The sequence below is a fragment of the Gouania willdenowi genome, chromosome 18 (assembly GCF_900634775.1).
Source record: "Gouania willdenowi chromosome 18, fGouWil2.1, whole genome shotgun sequence".
Lineage (NCBI taxonomy): Eukaryota > Metazoa > Chordata > Actinopteri > Blenniiformes > Gobiesocidae > Gouania > Gouania willdenowi.
Window position 1 is genome coordinate 25,318,001 of NC_041061.1, and position 20,048 is coordinate 25,338,048.

Genomic DNA, 20,048 nt, shown 5'->3' on the forward strand with positions numbered 1-20,048 from the left:
CAATCACCTAGCACGCAAAACAGAGATTTAAAATAAAAAAGAACATATTTAATTCATCTTTCGGCAGCCCGGTCAGTTATAGGCCTGTACATTATTATTAATTATTAAGGTGAAGTTAAACATTTTCTTTTTAAATAATGTATTGTTGGAATGTCAATGTTTAGCAGTTCGAGTCCAACTTGTGTGGAGTATACATCTTTGTCTAGGGACTCTGGCTTCCCCCCAGACCATACATATAAACTTAGCACAATAAGTAAGGAAACTTGTGTTTGGTAGATTATTTATTTGCTATAACAATGCTTCTGGCAATTTGATGATTGATGATTTCTGCACCTGGATCCAAATATTAGTGGAGTGCATTTTCCTTATTACAGTATAACCTCTCATTCACCTCTCAAAATGAACATGCCATTTCTGTAAAATAAAATCAGCTTTAAACTGAAAACTAAATAAAAATACCTCATATTCTTCTGAATTGACCAAAAGCTCAGGAACTAGAGCCAGAAAGTCAGCAATGGCTTTAACCATCATTGGGCGTGAGTCACAGCTGAGTACAGGTCCAAGACTTCTCCATGTAGAGATTATATCAACAACCTGTGATCATATTCATGAGTACAACTTTAATCCCATCATAATTTGTTGAGTTATTTTTTCCTCAATGTTTTCAAGTGCAAATGTTAAACCTGCACATTTCAACATTTAAGGAAGCGTACCTCTGCTTGACACAGTGCCTGTAATCCTTGCATTGCAAGTGTAGCAGGAACCGCCAAGTCTGGTGTGTTGCACTGCTTCAGGATGTGTGTAATGGCAGCTAACATGTCACCTCCATGCTGATAAGGCCTGTCACACACAAATACAATATAAATCACATATACATACATATGCAAATAAATACTGGGTTATTTTATTAGATTGGTGGTATTCTTTAAGAATAGAAATAATTTTTATTATCAACACTTCTTTGATCATATCCGTTGACCCTCTCACACTCCACACCAAATTGGACTCCACATGCACTAAATGCCCACAATAGGACAGGAATATTTTGCCCAATGTATTTCATGATGGTACTGCTGAGTCTGGGACAATACGAGACTAATAAAAGACTTCAGAATAAGTAGTCTGTTGCTGCTTTAACCACAAAATAAGATGTAAAAGTTTCCCTCCTGAACAAAATCTGAAGAGCAGAGAAACACATTTATAATAAATAAACTAAAATTCAAACTTTGAGCAAATTTTGATATTAATTAAGATGCAAATATAGCTTTAAATACAATAAAACATTATATTGTGACTGAATTATTATAAAATATTAATTAAATATATCTCATTTGGCTTCGGGCCTCTGTGACTGTAATCAAACAGACTAGAGCAGCCTAGACAGCCCTCTCACAGAAACTTTCACCACGTCCTCTGGGCCGATGCTAGTTGACTTAAAATTGATTCATACCTTTATTAGTTTTGTTGTGATTGAATTAATGCATTTTGTCACATATGAAGAGCCAAAATACACAATTTAAGAAATTCTGATTTATTTTAGCAGTTTCAAAATATACCATTTACAAAATGATTCAAACCCTAGGTGTGTTTTTTAATAGTTAATAGCACAGCCTTTGTTTTTAGTTTTTTATGATTGTGAATTATTCTTTCTCTGTTCACAGGTTTTTTTGTGGAACGTTGTCTCACTTCTGCTTAGTGAAAGCCTCAAGCTGGGTCAGATTGGTTGGTTTACAAGCTAAGTCTCACCTCGACTGATCAGATTCACATCAGAAATCTGGCTTGGGCATTCTTGGACACTGACACCACTGAATTATTCCTTCATGACCTTGGCCGTAGTGCTGTGTGATATGGAGACATTTTTATATCACAATATACTGTAGGTAAATTGCAGTGACGTGCAGTCAGGGTAGGCTAGGTAAGCAGTGCCTACCCAAGGGTGAATTGATATTTTGATTATTTCTTTTATTTATAATGTAATTATAAATTATTTATTTTCAATTTCCGATAGTCTACAGTACCTATAAGTTTGCAAGTGTCAGCATTTTGTGCGTTTCATAAACCAAATGACTATTTCCTGGTATGGCTGCACAGTCTCACTCTGCTGTAAGGCAGGAGGAGGCCACACCCCCCTCCCAAAAGCACAATGCTGCTCTGCCTCTGTTTCCATAGCGTGTTTTTATGTTTGTACACGCGCAGTCAGTTCCCCAAGATGAAAATCATTTACGTAAAAAGGCAGCTCTCTATGCTAAATGCTATACGTAAGTTCACAGTGCATTAAGGAATTGATCCAGCCTGGCTGCTGCAGCTGCTGCGTTCTCTAGCTAGTGGGCGGAATAACACTACAGGCAGGATGACAGCGCTCGAGACGTTAAAGAAACTTTCTTTTGAGGAAAAATGACAGCTTTTAAAAAATGGGAAACCAACAATCGAGCTACCAGACCTTCAGCAAAGGTAAGGTCATAAAATATTTCGTACTTTCACAGTGAATGGTACAAAAGGAAGGATTGGCTTTGTGAAAGCACCTCACTGAGGGTGTTCCGAGTTGTTGTCATTTTCTCTGTGTTTCTGTGTTTCCAACACAAACAACGGATGCGCTGCTGTGTCATGAGATATATTTTGTTGGGAGAGTATGGACGCTATATTGAATAATTGTTTATGTTTCTTTAATGGTGTTTTACGATGTCGATATTGTTTAAATAACACTTGCCGGCCAAAACATTTGAAATTGTTATTGGTGGTCTTGATTTGCAAAGTGCCTACCCAACCCTAGTGGTCACAGTACATCACTGGTAGATTGATATCCCAATAATGATATATACCCAGATATAGTATTTCTTCCTCAGAATGACATAAAATGAATGGGAAATTGCTATTCATTATATATTTTATTGTATATAAAAATAAACTAAGCTTTTTTCATCCCAAAATAAATGGTACTTCTCCTTTAAGAATCTTCTCAGTGAAGGACTATTTGTGACTTTTGCTACATATACTGTTGTCACGTGTTCTCATTTGTAAATTTGTATGTGGAAATGCCACCAGGGAGCGCAAAAAACAACAATAATGGCCACTGCTACATTAAACAAGTCACAGTTGCATGTAGTGAATTTGACTTGCAAGATCATATATAATAGTAGAGGTTTGGTTAGGTTATATTCTTTAAAAGTCCTTCTAGAGCAGCAAGAGATAAATTAACACTTTGATTTCTGAGACACATTTGCAGCTATTTTGCTTGGAAGAGTCATATTGGCTGTAGTGACACAGTTTGTAACCAGACTAATTGATGATTCCGGTCACTCCGAAGGACTCAATCTGACCAAAAAAAAGGAGTGTTCCACCTCTGCATACCACAGTTTCCTTTTTCTGTATTTTTGCCGCGCTAAATTAAACACTTCAGGCGAATGTCCGAGCTCGGCCCATTCGGTGTTATATTACGTCGAATTAGGCTGAGATCTGACCAGCCCATTCTGACAGTAGCAGCTGGCTTCCATAGCTGATGGTGGGTTACACTAGGCGGACCGACGACGATCACGTGGACCGGGACCAGCTTGCACCTTGAACGGTGCTGTAAATTAGTATATCTGGGTAACGTAAACATGCTACTGCAAAGTAGCAGCGTTGCTTTGAGTAAATTAGCCTGCTTCATGATATTTTAGCAACAAATTGGGACCAAGACCAGATTAGCAATATAAACCATAAAGGGTTATATCTTACGGTAGAGGTTTTTATATCGGACTTTGTTGGTACTTTCAGTTTAGATTTAGAAATAGAATCTTTAATGTCATTCAATAGTAATGAAATTTGGGCCCTGTCCCGCATAAGATGCAAAAGCCAGATGTATTCATATTTATACAGCCAAATAACTGGACTTCTTCTTATCAATAGAGCTGTAAATGGGCCGCAAATGTTTGATTCGACACCAGAGCTTAATTTGGGCCAGATCCTAACGGAGCGGATTTTAACCTGCACTTATTTGATTGCATCCAGCACTTCATTAAAAAAATAAAAAATAAAATAAAAAAATTCCAACCCCTTTTTAACTTTTAGGTGTTTAGTTAAATTTTGAAGCATTATATTTGGACAGCTGTGTCACAGAATTTAATGTAGACACATATGCGCGCGTGCGCACACAGCGCAAATGAGGAGGAGAGTGGAAAGTCAAGCCACGCCCCCACATTTTGTCAGCTCTGAAGACGGTAGAAAATGGCTAAAAAACAGCTTTTTTAAGCCAATACGTGAAGCTAAGCCTAAGGCAGGGGTGTCCAATTCCGGTCCTCGAGGGCCACTATCCAGCAAATGATTAGGATCGTTAGCAGGCTTCTGCAGAGCTGGTTGAGGAGTTGATCATTTGAATCAGGTGTGTTCGAAGAGGGAAACATCTAAAACATGCTGGATAGTGGCCCTCGAGGACCGGAATTGGACACCCCTGGCCTAAGGTAAAGGTAGTTTTTTGGAAATCGCAAAGGAGAGCAGCAGCACAGCAGCAGTTAGCTTAGCTAGTAGCAGCACCTGTAGCAATGACGCTAATGCAGGAGAACCTACCTCTAACAGACACAGGAGGAGAACTATCCAGTAGACATGAGAAGGAATCAGGGTGGACCCAAGATGAGCTGCTACTATTGGCAGGCCTTCACTGTTAAAAAGCTGCGAGGATACAAAGTTCGCCATGGCTGTTTTATTGGACGTTTTGACATCCAAAAGCACACATTTTATTTTCATTTTCTGCTCTGCTGCTGATTCATTAGATGCCCCTTGCCTTATGTTATGGGTGTAAAAGTTTGTAAATATTTTTTATTTGTGGGTTTTTGTGTTCTGACAGTTTAGTGACCTTTGTGGCTAAATTAGCGGTGATCTTGTGCTGTCCTTGTTGTTGAAACATGGCAGATTTTGACAGCTGTCACTCAAGAGTGAGAGACGGACGGGCGATTGTCCATGCTTCTTTAACGCTGATTGGTTGGTTGTGTTCACGTGATTCTGGCCCATTTAGTTAGCAAAAGCACTTAAAAAATGTATTCCGTGACATTTTTGTCTCTCTTAGTGCCAGAACAACACCCTGCGTTTGCTCCGGGACCTGATGATTTACAAATTAAGCACTGCTCGACACTATGGTCGATCGACTCCCGCCGTTTCTGTGTTTGATGCAATCAGCACCACTGTACAGGCATATTTTTATTTTTGTTTCGAATAGGTCTGCTGAGAAAATGTTTATCAATTAGACCTTTACAAATAATATTTGAAATAAAAAAAACATTTTGTTTTTTCCCTTGAAAGAATAAATCCAATAACCCATTGTTATACTGTACATACTGCCACAGATTGGATTGTCATTATTCACGAAGTACACTGAGACACATGCACTTACTAGTGTCAGTACACTAACCAAAAGCCACAAAAATAATTAGATGACAGTGGTTTAAAGCACTGCCTTGAAGCCTTCAGCATTTGGACCGCTTTCTCAAAAGTCCTCTAGACTCTTCCTGATTGTACTGTGTACTGGTCTCAAACCTCTCTCTGCAGATGTCCCTGATGCAAGCAGCCCTGGACAGCAGCTGTTCCCACTCCGTGTCCCTTCCCATCACCGCAGTTCTGTTCTGTTGGCTCAGCAGACACTGCAGCTCCGTGTACACACGGTCCTTTAACAGGTGATGGAAAGCAATAAGTCATTCAGGGAAAAGTTCTTCACCAAAACAAGGGGATTATTTTGATGTATAAAAATTACTGCTGACTTGTCTCTTCCATAGAATGGTCATAAGGCGCATTGCTACTGCTTTCAGTTTGGGAGCACTAGCGAGCATGTGCAGTGTCTGCAGCAGCATGGGGATGCAGAGCTGGAATATGGGTAGATAATTACAGTGAAACATCTTTCAAAACTTCTAATAAAATTACACCACATGGGGCTTGCAGGTAGTGCCAACACTCAATGAGCTGACGGTATTTTTCAGGAAAAACTGAGGGGATAGGCACCTTATGAGTCCCAAGGTTTGACAGGCAGGTGAGCACAGCATGAACCAGGCATGGGTTCTTTTCTTTGGTCACTTTAAACAACAGCACAGGAACGAGAGAAGGAACCTGCAGAGAAAAGGGAGAAACAGCAACTGTTTTTTAAAAAAAATGGTTGAACATGGAAATGACCAACGTTTTTAGAACCAAACAAACAGTGAATGATACCTCTGCTGTATCAAAGCAATAGGTGTCAGGGTTGGGGTCAATTACATTTACCCCCCACAACCGAGCACCCCCCCAGATGCCCCAGCGATCACAGGCCAAGAGGCAGCCACCGCCACCCACACACACATCTGAGAAAGCCCCAAGGGGCTGAGGGCCCAGAGCACCCTGCCACCGACCCCAACCCTGAGCCCCCCCGCCAACCTCCATCCCACACCCCAGCACCAAACCCCACCGAGGGGAGGGCCCAGGTCAGTCTGTTCCTGATCCGCAGAATTATATGAGGCAGACGTGTGCGCGCGCAAATCCGACATTGCACACCAAGCAGCAGCCATGTTGAAACTTTCAGGTCAGTCTGATCCTGATCCCCAAAGATATTTGAGGAACACACAGACAAACACACAGACAGACAGAGATTCCTTGCTTTTATAGAGAGAAGATATATTTGTATCTCATCTCTTGGTTACCTTGTTAGGCTTCCTTATCCATAAAAATGTATCTAAGATAAAATGATACTCAAAATAAATGAAATATAGCGGGAAAATGTGATATGAAACTTATTTTAATAATTTTTAACTACATATGTGTAAGCCATAGAACACTAGCATGGTTCCCCACTTTGCATTTTCATTAAATTGTAGTTTTTATAGAATTTCCATGCCAATTACAACTACAAAGACAATTGTCTGAACTCAATTACAATTCAATTATGATTACAACAGCAACAAATGTTGTATATTAGCAATGATAAAATGGTGAATCGGTGTATGGTGAAATGTATTTTTCCTGCACTGTTCCATTATCTCCTTTTATTCACAGGTAACCATGAAATTCCCAGAATAAGGTTACCCACAGTAAAGTTATGGTTTAAGTGTTATTAATGATTATGTCTCAGTAACATTGCAAGCAGTATATCGTGTTTACTGTTAAACTGACCAGAAAAGTATGATCTCTGCTCCCATCTTGCTTTGAAGGTTAGAATCTGACCGTGTTCTGCGATATTTCTACTTCTTTTTCTCAAATCCTTCAAGAATCTTTTTCATCTACGCCCACAAAACACCCAAAACAATCTGATGCTGCTGCTACAAGAACGTCCAACCAATAGGAAAGCTTAAAGCACAATAATACCGACCGCCAAATCCAAATTCTTTGGATTTTGGTGGGTGCCGGTCGCTCGTCGCCGCATTGCGATGTATTCTTCATTTTTATATTTTCTTTGTAACGTCGTGCGATGTATTCTTCATTTTTATATTTTCTATATTTTGTAACGTCTCTCTCTCTCTCTCTCTCTCTCTCTCTCTCTCTCTCTCTCTCTCTCTCTCTCTCTCTCTCTCTCTCTCTCTCTCTCTCTCTCTCTCTCTCTCTCTCAAATTAGCTGACAGAGGATTTCGAAATGGAGGCTGGCTTGACCGCAGTGCTGCAGGTGAGGAGACGTGCACGCTCACACAACTTTGGTATACAACGGTAAATAAGCCGAGTATAAACACCAACGTTCTCCTTTGGAGTGCGCGCGGTCCGTGAACGGAGCCAGGCATAACGAGCCCTTCACTGAGTGCGCAGCAGTAAAAAGGAAGAATGTGCTGAGCTCAGTGATAGAGCGTACACGCTCATCAGAATCAGCATGGAGGGGCCAGAACTGATGGACTATGAAAATCATGTTGTGCAATGACTCAGCACCTTCCTACTTCACCTCCTGCAACATCTACAGACCATCAACTTTCCTGCACCTGTGGCTAACCTTAAGTTTTAAATCCCTGTTAAGACAATTAAACCAACAAAAACACTATTCTGGAAGAAAATAGAGATTTTAATTGTGTGGTAGATTCATTTAACTGCCAATGTGCTGGTTAAATATGCATGTTTTGTGTGTGTCAAGAAAAGAGCAATTAGCATATGTTGACCACATGATCATGTGTGATCAAATTCAAGTTACTTTTTGTAGCCTTTTAAAACTTTTAAAACTAAAAAAAATGTTCTTTATAAAACATTGTGTTCATGTAAATTTAATAAACTGTATTGTCTTCATTGAGAAGGTATTTTTGGCTCAAGGAGGACTTAAATCCAGGTGAAAATGAGGCAAAATGGTTCCTTGTAGAGTAAAGGTTGCAGACCCCTGGGAAGAGGGTTAGGAGACCCCACTATAGAGCTGGACCCTCTGAATTGAATTCCAAGGGGTGAAGCAATGCAGATGCTAAGTTGGTTATGCTACTGTTAAGTTAATTCAAGTACAGCATTTCTGTAAAATAAAAAAACAGAATACATGTAACCTGTTGTTATGCTTTGCTGTTATTTAAAAAAAATGTTACGTCTTCTTTTAAAATTATATAAAAGAAATTACCTGTTGTTTCAGCCACTGCTTGTTGCAGAAAAACTTAATATTGTCACTAAAACATTAAAACATTTAGCAATATCTGGAGTCATTGTCAATCTTTACTTCATACAAAACTACGGTATGCCAGTTAAGTCAACTATTCATTAGCATGCATGGCTATGCTTTACACTACCCCTACCCCTGCTCCAAATAAAGGATAAAAGGTGCGACCAAATTCTGTGCTGGTGCAACCAACTGAGAAAGTTAGTCGCACCAGTGTTAGTGTAAAGCCTTGCAAAGATCGCTGAAGTTTGTTGGCTAACGAACAAATCTGCATGTGATTAAAATGAAATATTCTTGAGATAAACGTGAGTTAAGATCTCAACTTTCCGCTGGACATGAAAAACATGGAACACCAGCTGTGGGGTGCTTGCTCTTAAAGTGCTTGTGCATCACTGTAGCTTTCGGGCTTCTTCAACAGTTCAGTGATGGACCGCCATTCTGCCTCGCTTGTATTTTCCAATTTCCAGCATTTAAACGGTCAGGTGGGAGTGGTACTGCCCCCGCAGTTCATGTAAGGACTTGACCAGGAAGTGGCTGCACGACAATTTTTATCCTTTGTTTACCAGATTAAATGACACGTCGATGCTATAAAATCTGTATTGACTAATTTAACATTATCGATTATGTCAAATCGTTGCAGCCTTACTTTACACGATCAGGATTTTTGGGCCGAGCAAGCAAGCACGCGCACACATGCAAACACACACACACAGACACTAACGGTAGACTGGAGAAGAATTCCTCCGCACGTTTGCCGTTTGCGCATAGGTTTTCACCTTCGTGCACAAATAGGAGTGAAATAAAGCCGTGTCACATAAAACAAACAACTCTTCGGTGTAAGTGAGAGGGATAAAACAATGAAATGGGAGCATCTACAGAAAGTTTGATCACGACAATGACGTCATTGATGGGATCGGTGAATTACAAGACATTATAGCGATCACATTAATTGCATAAAATGCAAAATATCGGCCCATCCAATATAGCTTATCAGATCGGTGTAAAGCCTATATAGGACATCGACGTCTAATGTTTCTACCACCATATTACTGTATGAAAACAAATCATCCTGATACCTGGTAAAAAAAAAGTGCCAAAAGAGGCATAGTTTGTCTGTAATCTTTAATTTAAAATAGTATTTTAAAGAGTGCCACTCCTAAAATACCACGTCAGCGCAGGAATTGGCACAACATGCAATATTCCCACTAACCTTTCTATAATTCTGTGTTCATCACATACCTGGCTGGGATCAGCTGCAGCAATGGCCTGGCATGTTTTCAGAGCCAGCTGGCAAACATCTTCCTGAGCAGTTAGGATGAGGTGTGTCACAATGAGTGTGAGGCAACAAGGTAATTTCTGGCTGGACGTCAATGTGGAGCCGACAGCCAGCAACCAATCAGCTGCCGCTGATGGGTGATGAACTACTTTGTGCAGGATGGACAGTGCTGTGCTAAGCTCACTGTACCAGGAGCTGAGGGAAAGTTGCAGCGGTGAACTGGGCTGAGTAGAAATTAATCACAAAAAAAAAACAAGAGAAAAAGTCTTTAAAACTGAATGAAATGCAGCATATCTGACTAGTGTATTAATGACATGAATGTATATTATAATAATAATAATAATAATAATAACAATAACAATAACAACTAGAATTTTCTAGAGAAAATGCAAGTGAGGATGAAGGTGCTGGCCAGCGTCGCACTGCATTAGCTTGGCATTAGAATTAGCTTAATATTAACATTAGGTAGCATTAAAATTAACCTAACATTAGCATTCGCCTAATAGCACTATCCTACCAATAGCACTAACCTAGCATTGACATTAACTTAGCAATAACATTAACCTAGCATTAGCACTAACCTAGCATTAATACAAACTTAGCATTAGCTAAACAATAGCATTACCTAGCATTAGCTAAGCATTAACCTAATAATAGCTTAACATTAGCAATAAGGTTGAAATGGGTTGAAAGTATTAGCTGAACATGTTAACGGTTGAATGGTTTGTAATTTGTTTGCAAAAATGTTAAGGTATAAAACTAGAGCAGCTTAACGAGTTGTCCACTCTAAAAATGAGATCAGAACTCAAAAGGTTTGAAAGTTACAAAGTAGAAAAGTACAAGCATGAATCTCTGGAACTTTCTGAACGTTATGATATCTTATTTGTCATAATCGGACAAGCGGTGTATGAGGAGTTAATGACCCACAGAAGAAAAAAACTAATAACGATAGTGAGGATGCCTCCTGCATCCTGACTAATTATCAGCCAGTCAATCTTCAACTATCTTATGTTTCCATAATGTGCTTATCATTTAAGATGTTCCTATGGCCTTTCCGGAAACACGAGATACTGTTGAAAGTAAATCTATATCTATAAAATACAGGAACACCAGCTGGAGAAGGTAGTGACTCTTTACCTCTCTTTGGAGTTTATGGGTGGGCCTGGTGATGCTGCGCAGCACACTGTGTGCCAGGCTCTGGTTCAGCTTGTGTGTTCTCTGCTCAGCCAGCAGCTCAGTGATGCTGGAGCAGTAAAGAAGCTGCAGCACAGGAAGAACCAGGACAGGACTCAACCAGGGACAATGTTCAGCCTGCTCAGGGAGCAAAGTAAGGACTGAAACCATAGAAGGAGAGAGGAAAAGGGTTAAAGTCAACACAAAATAAGTTAAAACACCCACAGACATTTCAAATAGGCAAAAAGATTCAAATCAGAGTCTTGAAACATTTTTAAGACTTATTGACTGGTTTCAAATCTTGTGCAGCCCCCAAAGTAAATGCACAAAATGAATCAACAAAATACAAAAAAACATACAGAAAGGAGGAAAATGCAAATACATACAAATCAAGACCACGCAGAGAGCGTAAACCTCCGACAAGGTTAAAGGCACAAAATCATCAGGTGGTGCTGTAGAACCGCATTATTATACCTGGAGGAAGCCGTTCTTCCTTTTGACATTGTCTATCAGCTCACTAAGTTTCATTTAAATCCGTAGAGAACTTTTTGAGATATAATGCTAACAGAGTTTGTCGTCTGTCTCCAAATAACAATAACTCCAAAAACAAACATTTTCAACAACAATACACAAAATGACTCACAAAACACACAAGAAGACCACAAATATACACAAAAATTACATTATTGTTAAAAATGACATAAAACAAATAACAGAAATACACAAAATGTCTCCAAAAACACACAAACTCTTTGTGTATTAATGCTCAGACTGGTATTTATTCTAAATGCTACTGTGAATGTTTCTAAAGGTAGGGTAGGTGATTTTCAAAAGCTAGCATGATTTTAAATGTAGCTTCCTCGACAGCTCCACCTTAACCCACTCCCCTCTGTGCTCCGTCTCACACACATGTATGCGCACAGCTGCTGCAAAAGAGGAGCTCATTTCATCGTTTGTATTGTGTAGAAACTTCGTTGTCTCATGTCTCATTCACCAGTAAACAATAAAAAATCTTTATCATTATATATGTTGAAAAACGTGACCAAAAACTCAGTTTTAACTCTGTCACCGGTGACGCGCTTTCAGTGTGAGCTCGCGCATGCGAGGGATTTAAGAACGAGCAGGGAAACAGGGAGACGTGATTGGTTAAAAAAAACGGTTAGTTTTTTTCCATTGGTCAAAGTTTTTTAAGTTTTACAGCTCCTACAGTTGACAGATTTTCTTCGTTCCTTTTTCAGAGCACATAAGATATTCATTTCTGTCAGTACATAAAGACAATTTCAACCAAAAACTTAAAAAGTGTATCTGGAGAAAATTACCTACCCTAGCTTTAATGTGGCCCTTCAATAAGACAACCACTTCACTAGCCCATCTTTGCTATATAGGGTTAAATTGAAGAATACAATATATATACATTGGTGCACACAAGTGTTGTAAGACTGAATTCTGTAGAAAACCTCTGACCGATCCCTGCCATTCAGAATGTAAAGAACCAATCAGAAGCCTTAATGTCTCGTCCTGCACGTCTATGTATTCTGAAGAGGTTCAACAGACGAGTTTCCATCTCCACAGGAACTCACCTCCTCACTGCCCCAAGTTTACATTTCAGTCCATTTACGGCTTTAAAGTCAGTTTTTACTGGATCCAGACCATACCTGTCAAGTTTGGAATTTGAAAATATGGGAAATTTTCTGGCGCTCGCTACGAGCCGTCCCACTACCCCAACAAGCTCCAGTATCTCTTATATTTCAAGACAGGTGTACAAGAAATCTAAATATGTTCATTTAATATACCTAAAGTTCACATACAAGTCAACACATTGCATATTTACTGTTAATTTCACATTGCTTGTCTTTAAGTTAGACATTTACATTTTATTTTCATTACATATTTTCTTTTGATTTCTCATGCTCACTCACGGGGTTCTCTGGCATTCACTAATGACTTATTAAACAGATTTGTTGCAGACTTTTTGAAAGGAGTGTATATTTGTGGTGCTTGTGCTTGGCTGATTTTTCATGGTGACTTACGTCGTTCCTTCCACATTGGGAGACGCTAAATGCTCAGTTACAAATCTTACAGAACGCTCAACTGTGCCCCATCCTGCTCCTCTTTAAGAAGGTATTTATACGCCGGACTGTCTTCTTACGACCATCCATTTTTCTTCTTAGTTGTTTCCGGGTTTGGTCCTGCTGCCTGCATTAATCTTGTGAGAACTGCCACCTAGGCCACTTCAGGTGGCAGTTCTCGCGAGGCTATTGACAGCGTTCAGTTTGGAGAGGCAGAGGAACGTTTTTTTAATTATTTATCTTTTAATTATTACTACAAATAATATGACATATTTACAAGATAACACTAATACGGGAAGATGGCGGGAAAGAGGAGTAAAATACAGGAGTTTCCTGGCCAAAACAAGATACTTGACAGGTATCCCGTTTTTACTACCTGTTCATTCTTCTTACCGTGCATCAGCCTCAAAAGCAATCTTACCTTCTATTACAAATTGTCAGATTTTTACTGTATCCAGGCTTTTGCAGCTAGAGATGCCTTATGATTAATCGTAAGGCAGTTAAAAATCGATTCATAGGTATCACGGTTCACGTCGATGCACTGAAAATTGAATCGCAGTACAGCAGTGGGCGCTATATATTTATCCGTCTCATCCAAAAGTGTAGGCGGCAGGCGCAATCTGCTACTACTTTCTTTCTGGCCACCTTCTACTCTTAAACATGTTCATGAATGATTCCTTACCCTTTTAGCACCGAAAGAATATCTGTAATATTATGTGAATATCTGTAAAAGTCACGTTTTTCTATTAGCTCTGTCTGCTAGCATAGCATCTCTTCTTCACTGCAATAATATCTGCATGCCAACCGACCACTGGGTTACCAGCGCCCTCCGCTGGTCCAAAAAAAATATCTGACGTAAAATATAGTGCAGACTGTTTTTTTTTTTTAAAGTCCAATTGTTAAGGCACAAAATACATTTTCAGTGGCACTTTTAAAAAGAAAAATAACTATTTTGTAGTTTTGCATTGTTTACTGTAGAACCAGAATTTAAATTAATAGGCTTCTTCTTCATTTGTATTATTCCTTTATTTATTTAATTCAAGATTTATTTTTAGTTCAAATGCATTTTTTGAATAGTTTATCAAGGTATTCTTGTGACAATGAAATATAAAAGGAAAATAGTAAAATATTTTCTATTTTTTTTCCCCCCCAAAAAATGAAGGAATATTTTTCAGTCATCATTTGTCTACAGTCCCATTTTGTAAAATAAATTGTGAGAAAATCGTATCGCGAAACCCAGTATCGTGAATCGAATCGTATCGGGAGTTGAATGAATCGTTACATCCCTAGTTGCAGCTGTCTCTCCGTCTGTGTGTGTCAGTTCTCCTTATGTATCTTATCGGTTAGCCTTATTTCTGAGCTGTAGGGTTATGGTTAGGGAAACGAAGAGTTAGGGTAACAAACCACACTTAATGATAGCCTTCATGACACCTTATTCATGCTAGTGACAGATGTATAAAACTTGAAGTAAAGTGTTATCCATTATTCTTTCACTCCACACACAGTGGTGGTAAGCTACTATTGTAGCCACAGCCGCCAAAATGTTAATGTAAAATTACGGTCTCTCAGAGCAAAGACTGTGGATCTGAGTCCCGCAGGACATTTTGACACCAGCGTAGTAAGTGTAGTACTACTTACCCAGACTGAGCAGGCCCGTCTGCTGTACAGCAAGGGCTTCCAGCAGGAGCAGAGCCACGCCCATCATCAGTTCCTCATATGGCACTTCCTACAAATAGGAGTTCAACAGGAGTTTAACAGGCAGTGCTTTAAACAGTGATGGTTGTGGCATACGAGACAGTCACCTGTTGGCAGGCAGGCAGGAGTTGTTGCATTAGGTGGAGAACAGGTCGGCAGTCTCCATTAAATTTCAGACATCTCTGACAGATGCAGAGCAGCCACAGAAGCAGCTGAACTTTCTGTGTTCTCCAGCCATCTCCAGTCACTCTGAGAAGATGGGGGAGCAGGGCATCCACAAATCCACAGAGTTCCAGCACAGCTTCTAAACTGTCCACCTGCAGGAAATTTGTTGATTATGTATCGTAGACGTTGAATGTAATCTTTATCCGCATATGATATTTCGACATCCAAAGACAATCTGGAATGGGCGTGTTCTAGCATGATGCCCTCATGATTCTGAAATAGGAGGTGGATGTGTGCATGGTGTGGTGCAACACGATAGCTTGCTCCTCAGATAATGATGGGCGCAACGTGGGAACTTCGGAAGAAAACAGTCACCCGTGGTCATACCCCGCTACTATGTTTAGCCATGTTGCGGTAGAGGTAGGGCTCCTAACCGTCTCTTAAACCAGGGGTTCTTAACCTTGGGGTTGGGACCCCATTTGTGATCATGAGACACTGGGAGGGGGTGACTAGATGCCTTCAAGAAACTAAGAATATTTTTGGAACAATTTAAGCCCATTTTTACCCTTTTTCGGCAACACCAAAATTGCCATATTTGAACCTATTTTCATCACTGTTTCTTGCCATATTTTTTGCTCCTTTTAATGCAATTTTGCTACATTACTCCCATTTCTGCCACTTCTCCATCAACTTCCAATGCACCGTTTTCCATTTTCAAGGCATTATCGGCACTTTCCACCACCATATTTCATTCTTATTTGCCAATTTAAATACATTACCAATTTGTCAAGCCCATTATTTGCCAGTTAAAAACGAATTGTTTTGACTTTTTTCTGCCACATTTAAGCCAATATCGACACTTCGAACCCTTTTTACCACTTTTTCTGTCCATGTTTTGGCCACTCTAATTTGCAACTTTGAACCAATTTCTGTGGTTTTTAAAATCCCATTTCACCACTTTCTTTACCATTTTTGGTCACTTTCTGATTAAAACAAGGATTTACATCTTTGAGATGACTATAAACAGGTCACTTTACCTCTCAGAGTTGGATTTTACCTTTTTTTTGGCTCCCCATAAAAATCACACAAAAATAGACTATTATTTTTGTGCACAGTGTGCAGCAGGGGTGAAAGAAAAAAGGTAAATAATAGTAAATGAGCATGTAACAACAACCTAATGCTATATAAACACAGCCACAAAAACAAAGTTAGCTCGCTAACATACCTCTGACTAAGTGATCGCTACAGACACGGGCATTAGCAGACTCTGCTCCTCCCGACCACAGACGTAGGTTTAAAATCCACTTTTTACGGCGTTGTTCTGTGAGCTTTTTACATTTCTCACTTTTGTGAATGACAATCTTCGGTACTCTATAAAATCTGTTTTCCTTTTCTCGGTTAGAACGAATGGAGCAGCAATAAACTACACAAAACATGGGCATTTTAATTATTTCAGATGGCAGATTCTCAAGCAACTCCATCTGAATTTCAGAGAAGGGCCGAGCTGCAGCCTTGGAACGGTACAAGCGACGCCCTATAACAACGCCCCCTACAAAACATACCCTATCTATCCCCCTGAGCCAATAACTGGACATGACCCTTTTCACTAACCTCAACCACTACCACCTCCACATTTCTGGCAAATTTGAGGAACTTTGCAAATTGACGTCACGTGAAAGCAACCTATAGGCGTTTGTGTGGATGCTGTGTGAGTGTGTCGTGCGACTGAGTGTGCTTGAGTTTGTGCACGGTTGGGCAGTGCTTGCGATCAATGATCGGAAGTGTAATGGTGTTGTGTGTGCATTGTTGTTTGTCGCTTGTTTGGTGTGTGTCGGGTGGGTGGGGCTGACTGTACGCACTGGCAGCAGATCATAATCAACTCAGCAGCCCTTATAGGTCTGCGATTGACATACGGGCGTGTTGGTTTGTTGTATAGTTGCAACCAGTGCTTTGCTAATTTCTAATACATCAATTGGTCAGCTTTGTTTTTCCTGTGAGTGTGGAGGAGCACAGTCGTGACACTATTTTTAATGTCCCAATTCAGCTAGATCTTAAGTGTCTTTATTACTTGGCCTTACAGACAATCATATATCATATTATCAAAGGTAATCACCAGAGGCTGTTAGGGATGTAACGATTCACTCAACTCCCGATACGATGCGATTCACATGTATTTTGTGCCTTAACAATTGGACTTTAAAAAAAAAAAAAACAGTAATTGGCATTGTATTTACGTCAGATATTTGTTTGGACCAGCAGAGGGTGCTGGTAACCCAGTGGTCAGTTGGCATGCAGATATTATTGCAGTGAAGAAGAGATGCTATGCTAGCAGACAGAGCTAATAGAAAAACGTGACTTTTACAGATATTCACATAATATTACAGATATTCTTTCAGTGCTAAAGGGGTAAGGAATATTCATGAACATGTTTAAGAGTAGAAGGTGGCCAGAAAGAAAGTAGTAGCAGATTCCGCCCGATGCCTACACTTTTAGATGAGAAGGATATATATATATAGCGCCCTCTGCTGTTTAAAAAAAGTACTGCGATTCAATTTTCAGAGCATCGATGTAAACCTTAATACCTATGAATCAATTTTTAACTGCTTTACGATAATCGTTACATCCCTAGAGGCTGTATAACATCATGACCTTTGCTGCTAGGAAAAATATTTTATTTTCCTGGATTGATCCCGCTGCTGCAAACATAAAGTCATGGCACAATATAATCGGAATTGTATTCCGAGTGAGCTTTCTACTTTGTAAGATCCATTCAAAAACTAATGTTATTTTACAGAGTCTGGGATCCATATTTACAATATGTTGGACACACAATATCTTTGATTCTTCTGCAGAGATTCCCAAAGTCAAACTAATCTTTTTTTGTCTGCAACTCACTTTTCTTTGTACTGGGATGCGTGTAATTCAGGCTTTTACCCAATATACTTATCAAGGACTGATGTAGCTTCATGCCTAATTGAAAGTGTATCATGTGAGCTTTTGTTTGGTTTTGCTGAGGTGTTTTCTGATTGTATGAAAATGTTAAAAATCTATATATAAAAAAAAAAGAAATGTAAAGGAAAAAAGAAAAATGACTACATACTATGACCTAATTAATACTAAACTTCCTGGATAACAGCGGATATTAGGGGTGTTGAATAAAATCAAGTTGAATTCCGTCGCACGATTATAAATGCATCAATATCATTTTTTTTTTTTTTTTATTAAAAAAAATAAAAATAAATAATAACCTTTTTTCCACTGCAGGAGACATTGTAACTGCAACAAAGAAGTGCGCTGAAACCTGGGCATGTTGACCAGCTTGCATTTTTTCAAAAACATTTAAAAAGAAAGTACTAACTTTCAACGTTTATTTGTTGTTCTAGGCCAGGGTTCTGCAACCTGCGGCATATATCTCAGTTAAGTTGCACTAAAGTCATGGTGCACTAAAGTCAAAGTTGGTTTAAAAGCCACAGGCAGATTAAATGTTATTTTTTTATTTTAAGTTGTTGGCACAAGGCATGTTAAAGCCAATGTTTTGAGTGTAAAATACATAGGGTTAGGCTCATGAAGGTGTACACATTAAGAAATTAGCCTTATACTTTAATACCGGGACATATCATATCGTATCGTGACCTATGTATCGGGATACAAATCGTATTGCCAGAGGCCAGGCACTACACACCGCTAGCGGATATTATTCAGATCAATAAATAAATGTAATTATCACAGATTCATAGAACAATGAACCATTATTTTTTGATGACTTTATGGATGGGCCTCAAAAATCTCTCCCCTTTATTCCCCCTTATAGATGAGCCTGTCTCCACATGACTGTTCATGTCTGCGTTCAACCACCTATAGGTACAGTGGGGGTGCGCGGTCTCTGGCACATTTATTTTGGCAGTGGAGAGAATTATTTAGTATTTCTGTCCATGTGGAGAAAGCCTTCAAAACATTTGCTTTGTGCAAAAATGCACTGAGAAAAATCTGACTTTTCTAACCTTACAGAGGACAGCTGCTTTCTTATCTTCTCATATTTCTTCGGCAGACTACAAGAGCAGTGATTCACTTGACACCCTTTTTGTACTAGTTCGTTCCCAGTATTCCCTACTCTGCGAGACATTCAATGCTGGCTGGATTCGGATCTTTCCATGTAAGCCTCAAAGTAACATCTGCCATTGTTACTGTCAGTGAAAACACCAGATATGTGGTGGGAAGTCACTTTGGTATAGTTTTTGGGGGGCAAACACATTAATGCACAGTAAAAATTACGTACGTAAAAAAAAATACATCAGCCTCCGGGACTCCACATCCCACAATGCATTGTGTGAAGTTTTTCCAACAATTTCAATAAATCATGTTTACAGTGTTGATTAAAACATAATTTCGAGTGGCATCTTTGACCTCCTACACCTTTTTTCAAGTCAATGATTTTCAATTTATTGGACTATGAGGCCTACACTATGTCTTTATCTGATTTTCTTTCTTTATCTGAAGTTCTATTAATACAAAATTTGCAGTTTTTCCCCCAACGCAAGGAAATATACAGTACTAGAGACAGTTATTTCTCACCTAAGACACTCACCTGCATGTGTGGTACCAGTTGACAGAGAGAGAGCAGCAGACAGTCAAGTACTGGTGATGCATCCGTATCCTGGGTATGAATGGGCAGCAGCACCCTGAGAAGACTGTGTCGGAGCAAGGCATGCTGTGGCTGTCTCTGAGGTTCACAGTACAGGTAGCGCAGGAAAGGAACCAGCATGGCTATATTGGCAGCTTTGTTTCTGTAGAAAGTACATGTAAACACACCATGGGCCTTAATGGACACATATACTGTTGCATTTTACTGGTTTCAAACCAAAGGTCAGCAGGCTGTCTTTTGTGTTGTTCTTTTGTGTTAATTTGTGTTTTCGTAGTAATTTTGTGTTATTGTAGTCATTTAGTTTCCCATGTTTGTGATACACGCACAAGTTATTTTTTCTTAAAGCACTAGGATGTTATTTTAGCCCGTGTGGCATTTTGCATCAGCAAATTTCACCCAGAATTGTCTTTTTGGTCAGACTTTATTTGAATTAAAATTATTGATGTTTATATCTGCATTTTGAGAAAAAATATCGTAATATAATTTTTG

At 39.3% G+C, this 20,048-nt stretch overlaps 1 protein-coding gene across 4 annotated transcripts in view; it reads right to left on the reverse strand.

Moving 5' to 3' along the window:
• The window catches only part of focad (focadhesin), a 69,493-nt gene that overhangs the window by 37,033 nt on the left and 12,412 nt on the right, over positions 1 to 20,048 (reverse strand). For all 4 annotated transcript variants that reach the window (XR_003676089.1, XM_028474464.1, XM_028474467.1 and 1 more), the window contains exons 7-16: positions 19,503 to 19,701; positions 14,860 to 15,069; positions 14,696 to 14,783; positions 10,953 to 11,149; positions 9,779 to 10,039; positions 5,965 to 6,069; positions 5,727 to 5,828; positions 5,506 to 5,633; positions 714 to 840; positions 460 to 594 (exon numbers count right to left, since the gene is read on the reverse strand). Coding sequence is in view for 3 of the 4 variants with exons in the window: in XM_028474464.1 (XP_028330265.1) it covers positions 460 to 594; positions 714 to 840; positions 5,506 to 5,633; positions 5,727 to 5,828; positions 5,965 to 6,069; positions 9,779 to 10,039; positions 10,953 to 11,149; positions 14,696 to 14,783; positions 14,860 to 15,069; positions 19,503 to 19,701 (1,552 nt within the window). In the remaining variant the exon portion in view is untranslated. The remainder of the gene's footprint in view (positions 1 to 459; positions 595 to 713; positions 841 to 5,505; positions 5,634 to 5,726; positions 5,829 to 5,964; positions 6,070 to 9,778; positions 10,040 to 10,952; positions 11,150 to 14,695; positions 14,784 to 14,859; positions 15,070 to 19,502; positions 19,702 to 20,048) is intronic.